At 33.1% G+C, this 8,864-nt stretch overlaps 2 protein-coding genes across 2 annotated transcripts; one reads left to right on the top strand and one right to left on the bottom strand.

The window, feature by feature from the left end:
• The first annotated feature begins 631 nt into the window (after nt 1-631).
• Nucleotides 632-4,223, top strand: LOC107463761 (protein HEADING DATE REPRESSOR 1). The gene is made up of 3 exons (XM_016082624.3): nt 632-956; nt 2,936-3,282; nt 3,716-4,223. The coding sequence occupies exons 1-3, from the start codon at nt 878-880 to the stop codon at nt 3,944-3,946; spliced, it is 657 nt and encodes a 218-aa protein (XP_015938110.1). The 5' UTR covers nt 632-877; the 3' UTR covers nt 3,947-4,223.
• Nucleotides 4,224-4,420: 197 nt separating this feature from the next.
• LOC107463762 (uncharacterized) lies at nt 4,421-7,609 on the bottom strand. The gene is made up of 6 exons (XM_016082625.3): nt 7,226-7,609; nt 6,857-7,132; nt 6,579-6,752; nt 6,389-6,496; nt 5,789-6,104; nt 4,421-5,312 (listed from the first exon to the last, which is right to left on the bottom strand). Exons 1-6 carry the CDS (start codon nt 7,340-7,342, stop codon nt 4,663-4,665), a joined length of 1,641 nt encoding a protein of 546 aa, XP_015938111.1. The 5' UTR covers nt 7,343-7,609; the 3' UTR covers nt 4,421-4,662.
• Nucleotides 7,610-8,864: the final 1,255 nt, after the last annotated feature.

Below are 8,864 nucleotides of genomic sequence, written 5' to 3'. Positions count from 1 at the left end.
AATCATTTTTTTTGAAAAGTAATATTAATTTAGACCAATTCAAAATTTAATTAACCATTTTTGCAAAAAATAACATAATTTAATCGATTATATATGTTAAATTTTTATTATTAAAAAATATTTTTAAAAAAAGACGTTTTAAACGTCTTTATTAGAATATCCTCAACAATCAATTATTTTTCCATAGAATAGAAGCAAAAATGATTAATAAGTTGGTAAGATCTACTTTGAATGTTTTGATAGTATTTTTTTCTTTAAAAACATTTGACTTAATTATTTATTCATTTTCTAATAATATAATTATTTAATTGATAATAAAAGAAAACTTATTTTACATTATCAACACATATTAAAAAATATACTCTTGAATAAAGTAAGATGAACTTGTTCTTTTTTTTTTTATCAAAACTAGAATAATTTTTATGAATGGGAATCAAATTCCGATTACTTTATTAAAAAAAAGGAGAAATTTAGCATTTTATAGAATATATAAAAGAATTCCGTTTGACATAGAAATCTCCACCAAAGTAAGAAATCTAAGCCGTTGAAAAATCTAATCTAACGGTGATATGGTCCCCATGAGAATTATGATAACGAGAATCTGACACTCCCTTGTTTTGTTTGAGACACATCCAAAGCTAAGACTCTTAGTTGGTCGGAACTTGGAAGATTTCCAAACCCAACACTTCCAAAAAACACCTCTTCACACCAAACAATAACCTCTTTCTCTTTCTCTCTCTCTCTCTCTCATCCTTCATTCTTTGTGTTGAAACTTGAAACTTTGGTATATATGCATGTGTTGTTGCTTAAGTTCTGAATTTTGATCACCCTTTATTTTATTTTTAATTAATTAATTAATCAAATAAGATAAGAAGATATGGTGATGGATGATGCTTTGAATGGCTTCTCTCCTGTTTCCACTCCTACCATTTACTGGAAATCTAGAAAGAGATCAGGTAATTCAATTTAATTTAATTTTTTGTTTATGCTTTCTTATATATAAATATATGTATGTTTTTCCTAGTAATAATTTGTTAAATATATAAATATAATTACTGCTATGCTGCATGGAATTTAATTTGCATATTAACATAATTTTAAGAAAATTTGTACAATTTGCAAACTTTAGTTTTTGGTTGATGAGATTGATTTCTGTAAATCCTTCAAGATTGTTCAGTTCATTGTTCATCATGTCTTCAAGAGAGAGAGAGAGAACGGTTGGGAGTTGGGACTTTGAGAGATGGAAACTAAAGTGCAGTCTATTTCACGTAAAGTTGATAATTGAAAGTTGTTAGATGATTTGACTGATTTGATTAAATTTTTTATCTAATAACTTTCAGCTATCAACTCTACGTGAAGTCGACTGCACCTGAGTTTTTACTGACTTGAGATTATCATGACTTTTAGGTCACGTTACTTTACTTTGTTTGATAATATTGTCCTACCAACCATTGTCTTTTTATTTAAAATAAAAAAATAAATAATTGCTTGTTAATGTTTTAGTATGATGCAAGTTTCTTTTTAATGAAATATTAAGAAATTAATTTGTTGGGTGATTAGTAGCTTATCATAAGTTATCCATATTATTTATTTAATTACATAATTATAACAAATCAACATGAGTATTTGAATTGAAGAACCTTTTTATAAAAACTTTTAATTGTGGTTGGTGTAGACATTGATGATATTTTGTACTATTTTTGTGATTGAGAATGAAGAAAATGAAGCATGTGCTTGGTGAGAAAGTTTATAAATCATGTCTTTGAGTTGCATTATTTAATTTATTGGACAACTCATCCTCCATCCATCCCTCCCATTTTGGCAACCTAAAAAGTGATCTCTTCAATTTTGATGTCCTCCTTCTTATGGATCGTTCATCTAAACATGTTAATATTTACCTTCGAATATCCGTCATTTTTAAGAATTTAATTTTTATGCACCGTATGCAAATACAAATATTCAATCAAACTATTGTTAGATAGTTAACAAAAACTCTTTTACACTGACAATGCATCTCGAGAGTGTTTGTGTTAGTAGTTGACAAAAAAAGTAGTTTAATTTGCTTGTAAAATTAGGTGGTTAAGTTCAACCAACAAAAAATGGAGGTGGAGCCCTTGAACCCTAATATCATGGAAACTGTTTTCCTTTGTCCATTTCACAAAACACAAATTTATTGTGGTTTCTCCCAAGGAAACTTCACTTTAAAGGGAAATAAAAAAACAAGGAGTTTGGACAATATAATAGTACATTTTGGATCATTCATCTTGTGATGTCAATTTTCTCCCATTATTATAGCTAGCCAGCCAGGTACCAATTGAAGTTTTGCCTTGAAATACTTATGAGCTTGATAAGTAATAATGAAAATGTTTAGACTTAAGAGTGCATAATAACCCTCATTTTGACTTTCCTAGTATGTTTATACTTTAGTGTATCTTGATTTATACAAAAATACTATGTATACACACGAAATCAGTTACTATCAGTCACTGTGTATTTAATTTAGTACCTGATTTTTGGTGCACATTTAGCATAGTTGGAATTCATATATGTTTTAAGACTATGAAAACTGAAAAAAATCTTATAGATACAGATATGTATGTTAGATACTTGTCCCCAATATGATTTAGTTTAGCTACTATGGTAATCAGTTAGTGCAATAGGGTTTCCATTATGTTTTTATTAGACTAGTTTGAACACCTTATTTAAAACATTTTACACTAATCACAACTGATTTATATTCAGATCTTTTGACATACATAAGTTAAATATGTTTTCTAAATAGCTGAATGACTTAATAAACAACTTTTACATGTTTTCAATCTTGAATTCTCCTATAATTTGTGTAAGCTTTAAAGATGGCATATATATGTTATAGTTGTGCAAATTTTGCTGTGGCTAAATAACTGGCAAAAAGAATGGTAACTTGTTCCCACAGCTGGCTGGAGGAAAACAGAGGTATCAGAAAATGGGGCTCATATATTGCCAAACCAAAAGGAGGTTACTCCTCCGCCGGCGCCACCAGTTGCTAGCGAGGAGAATCAGGACTCGACACCAGCTTCTGAGCTTTCGGAGCGTAGAAAGGCCTTGTTTGAACCATTAGAACCTATAACAAATAGTAATGGCCGACGGCTACGACCCTCCAATGAGTCCTTACTTCCACCCCCTGACTTTGATTCTGCAGACTATCCCAAGGGTTGGCTGATTGGAAAGAAGCGCAAGCTTGTCAATGTGGATGTCGTCGAAAGCATGAGAAGGATTGCTGTCCAAGAAATGAACCGAAAGGTACATGTTTATGAAGGATTACCATGTATTTATAACACGCACCAGAAGAAAAGAAAATAATCTTAAAGATCTATTTTGTACTTAAATTTTATATAGATCACATTTCTATTGGACGAATTGATGATATTATTGTTATTTGTCACTTCTTATTCGATTGCTCCATTATATAACTGAATTCTCAAACTTAGCTGTAGATGAATCAGCAGTGGTTGATTGACACATGAAAATTTTATATGTGAATAATAAGATTCAAGTTTGAAGTAAAGCTTTGAACCAAGTCAACCAACACTATAACATAAAGGCACTAAAATGAAATGTTACAAAAACTATTTCAGAAGTTACATAACAAGTTATCAGCGTCATTTTGTTAACTTGCAGAAACATTCTGAAACTTGGTACTTCACTGACATTTTTTATGATGTTTGTGTTGCAGGACAGGGAAATAGATGGCCTAAATGAACAACTGGAGGAGGATTCAAGAGTCTTGGAGCACTTGCAAATCCAGCTTTTGGAAGAAAAGAGCAAGCGCGCTCGAGTCGAAAGAGAAAACACAATGCTTCAAGAGCAAGTGAACATGCTCATGAACATGTTGCAAGAAGCAGAACAGATGGGAGATGAGGGAAATGATGAACAAATGGGAGATGAAGGCAGAGAGGAACCTTAAACAAAATATTCATTAGTTTGTTTGTGTCTTTATTATTAAATTCTTTTGTTTTAGGCTTGTAGATTATGTGACCAAAGTTAGTGGAGTGCTTATATGGTTTTGCTGCTCATAAGTGCATATATAATAGTAATATATAAGGGGGAAATGTGAAGAAAAAAGAAAAAAGAAAAGAAGAGCATTGAACATGTTTATTCGTTTGTCTCTAAAAGAAATAATGTAAATCCTATAGATGTTGGTTTGCAGTTAATTTATATGATGTTTTAGTTGTAATAACCTTTTTCTTTGACTTTGCATATATCTTTTTAAGGTAGATTCATTGGATGTTTGATTATTGCAAGCGGGAAAAATATTGTACCAAGTATGAATTTGATGAACTTGAATGTATGAATCTAAGTCGAGAAAAGAACACGAGATTATTTTCATCCTTGGATCAGGTTTTCAGGTTTCTCAAGAAATTAATATACTCTCTACAAGGGTTTCGAAAGGTAATTAATCATTTTTCTCTCCACTGAAAAATACAACAACGTATATCCCATAGTGTCTGCAAAGGATTCTTCATCAATGTGGATCTCTGAATCCCTGTTGGGTTGGGTTGAAACAAAAAACTGACTGCATATATAATATATTCACACTGCTGAAGACTACATATGATGATGGAAAGCTGGAAACTATGATGTTTGCATTGCAAACTTCGATAACACATCGTTGTTACTATGCTATCTAACTTGATTCACAGAATCCTCAGGCATGGGAAACAGAAACTGTGGCAAAGATGCAATCCTTGGAAGATTAAGCAGCAAATCACCAACTGATTCCTTTCTTGCTAAGCCACTACTTCCTTGCTGCTTGTTGCAGCCAGAACCATCACCATCTTGCTGATTAAGTTCCAAATCAATCCCTTTACTCTTGCATTGATTGGTGTTATTGTTATTGTTACTCTCACCACCACCAATTTTTCCATTTGCATCTGCATCAACACCATTATTACCATTTCTCCTCATTGTGCCTGTTGTTACTGTTGAAGGGTTATTGTTAATGTTATCTTTCTGCAGGAGACAGCAGAGTGAGTTCACCCTTGACATCACATAATGTTCATCTGGGACTGCTGCTGCGAGTTGAGTGTTATCGTTGAACAAGCACTGTGTGAATTCCTCCAAGATTGATCTGCTGAGCTGGCCGTCGCCACCAGCGAAGTTAGGGTTCCCGGATGCCATCTGTTCCGAGATGCAGGTTTCAATGTGGTTAACCAGATCATTCATGGACATTGAAGGGTGAAGACCAGAGAGTTTGATCTGATCCAAATTGCTAAGAATCTTCAGAGTTTCAACTCCTCTATTTCCTAAATCTCTGACTGCATGGGTGTTTACTGCACATGACAAATAACACTATTATATGAAATCTTTGGGACCACCATAAGCTACTATATGAATATACTCCGTAGTTTAGTGGTAACAATTTTACGTGTGTTCTTTGATAGACAAATGAGAGGGACCACAATACAACTCAATCCACCAAGATCAGGATTGTAGGGTAACTTAAACGTGTAAAATGTTGACATAATCACTTGACACTTTAAATATTGACACAATGGATAAGAATATCGGATAAGATTTAACTGCAGTTTCAACAACCATCAAGCATTTTCTCTTTAACAACATTCTTTATTAATTATTATAAGTGAAACTTGAAGGTATAAATTAATATATCTGGTAACTACTACTTTTACCATCAGCAATATCCTAGGAATTTTAAAGAGAAATCCTATAATCATAATAGCATCATACTTGATTCAAAAAATAATAATAATAATACGGCATATAAAACATAATCCACGGCAATTACCTGAGCTAGGTGAGGTGATTTCTTGAGAAACATTTTCAAAAGCTTTCCCAAGATTATGTTCACTTTTTGAGGAGGATGATTGCGCTGCAGACCCTGATTCAACATCCCGCAACCCAAAAAAACCGGCTTGCACGTCGCTCTTTCTGTCGAGACAACTAGGTTCAACTTGGTCTTCGATTCCGTTACTGGTTTCGAAACATGGACAGTCCAACACAATCTCGCCCTGCTGGCTCAAATAGTTGAGACGGGGATCACACTGAATGAGCTTCTCAAAATGCTTCCCTAGTAACCCCTGAGGGCACTGCAGAAACAAATTAAATCAGAGTAAACCACCCGCTTTATCTGTTTAGTTCGGTAACAATATAGCCCCTTATAGATTGATAATTTTCCTGTGATATCCAAAAGATTATAATGCTTCATTTTAGTTTCAAGTGAACCACCATTTTGGCCCCAAATCATTAGTTCACTGACAAAACAGTCCACACTTTGGGTGAATTTGTCAAGTAGAATCAATCTTTCAGGAACTAAGGAACCATTTTGTCAACAAACTAATTTTTCGAGGTTCAAAATGGTAGTTTACTCACCCCTTATAGGTAGGTACCTGTGCAAACTCGCTTGTCCACCAGTAAAATCTGATGTTGCTTGCCACAAGGTATGCTTCCTTGGTTGTGGATTGATCTCCCTAAAGAACAAGGGTCTTCTAGCCAGCTACAACAACAACCAACACCAACTACTTAGCAATGGCAACAATACAATGGTGATACTAAACAAAGATGTAGCTTATGCTTACCACTACTTCAAGTGTTCCAGGGGAATCATCAGGATAGTTTGCTTTGATAGCCATGATATCAGACCAAGGGATTTCAATCTTGTTCTTAAGACAACCATCAAGCACTTCCCAAACAAGCTTATGCTTAGCAAAGTAACATTTTGCCACCAAATCCCCTTCATATCTAGACTTATACTGCAATAGTTAACCAAAATCACCAAAATTCGAATTAAATCAAATCTAACAAATAAACACATTAAAAATGCACATGATCATATAGCAAATTATATATATGATACCTCCCAAGTCCCAATCTTCAATACTGTGCCAGGGAAATTAGAGGCCTTGAGCTTAGAATCAGTGGCAGAAGAAGAAGCAGCAGCTTTGGCACCAGCCTTATGATCTTTCTTACTGGCAAGTGCCATTGCGGAAGCGTTATCATCTTGTTGCTGTGAGAGCTTCATCTGAATCAAATCCAAAAGGGAAGGACTCTTCCTGAGACGCAAACCCAAGGGGCTTGGCTCATCCAAGGGATTGTAAGAACCTGCTGTAGGAACCGCAATTGAATCATCACTCTGTTCCAAAAAAACACAGTTTTTGAATTAGGTTTTTCAAAAATTCAAACAATAATGATAATAATAATAATAGGAATAAAAATTGAAGTTGACCTTAGGTGGAGAATCGAATTTGGGACGCTTGTGAAGAGAAGGAAGGTCATGATCTTCATTGGATTCAAGCTTCACCTTTTTCAGGCACTGGTGGTCGGATCTCATTAGCTGAACCATGATCACTGCTTTCAAAGTTACGAGTAATACGACGGCGTTTTGCGTGTGATTTCAAGATAAGAGGAGAAGACGACTCGGTTCTTGGCTACTAAAGAAAATGGCGGGCGTAGCTGAACCTCAAGACTTCAATGTTTTCGGAAGTCACGTGACTCAGACGCAACCACAACGTATTTAAAATGACCAAACCACCCTTCAAGCTATGGGTTTCTGTTTTAGTATTAAATGTTGTTACTAACAATCTAAAGGGTGGTAATCGCAAGAATTCCAACCATTAAGTTAATCTATCTATCCTAAATCTCTCATGATATAAAATAATTTCTTCTAAAAATATCAAATAAATAATCACATAATTCCATGAATAAGAAAAGCTTTAAACACAAGCTAAACGTGATTATAGAGGGACGGCCGCAATAGCTTTTGTCCGTTAGTGCGAGGGTAAATTGGGAAACGCGGTGGCGAAAATGAAACGGCGTAGTTTGCCGCCGTGTGGTGTGGGCTCAGAGGCACGTGGCATCACGTGCAAGGATATGGATAAAATGTGGGTCCCGGTTCATGAACCTTCTTGTATTTGTTGTTGTCTTGTAGTTTGCGTAACAGGGTGGAATGGACACGTGTAAGCATCTGGTGGGATTGTTTAACACGTAAGCTCGTGAAATCTATTAGCAAGGGTCCCACCAATTTTGGATCTTTTGGATAATGTAACATGTTCATTTTATTTATTTATTTATTTATTTATTTTTATTATGCGTTTGCTTTATCCTAATGGATAAACTTCAGCCTCCAAATTCCAAAGACAATGCTATGTCTAGTTGTCTTTCTGCTTTTCACATACATAAAAAAATAAAATAATTAAAACGTTTGCATAAATTTTGGCACTAATTATTTTTCATATAGATCTTATAATATACACTAAAATATAATTGGACCATAATTTGTAAAAAATATGGTGTATACTTCTAAATTGTGTTTATAATAATAATTTCGAGTTGCAATTATATTCCATTTAAAACCACTAATAATAATGATTTACAGAAATATTATCACGTTATTTTAAGTTTTTCTTTAAGAATTATGAACCATTGAGAAAGTGATTTTATCATTTTATGCTTCTAAAATCATTCTATTTTAAGTTTTTTCCCGACAAAACCGTTATTAACAATTGTCAATTTATGTTTCTCTAAAATTGCTATTAGAAATTTGGATTTGAATTTTCTAAAGTTTGACTTTCACTTTCGAAAATAAAGTGTGATTTCTTATTATTGATTTTGTAGGTAAGACCATAAATAAATATAAAAAAATATTTAAAAATAAAAGATTACACTTTATTTTCTAAAGTAAAATTTAAATTTTAGAGAATCTAAATCCTAGAAATTTTAATCAACCACATATTTGTAGAAACCACCTCATTAAGTTATTTTGTAGAACTTTACTACTTTGATGTTCATATTAAATTTTTTTAACCAAATTTTAATAAAAGAAATTAAATTTATAATTTTTAAAGTAAAAATTTAATAAAATAATA

This window comes from Arachis duranensis, chromosome 9, assembly GCF_000817695.3.
Source record: "Arachis duranensis cultivar V14167 chromosome 9, aradu.V14167.gnm2.J7QH, whole genome shotgun sequence".
Lineage (NCBI taxonomy): Eukaryota > Viridiplantae > Streptophyta > Magnoliopsida > Fabales > Fabaceae > Arachis > Arachis duranensis.
Note: the sequence above shows the minus strand (reverse complement) of the source record. Positions and strands in the feature narration are given on the sequence as shown.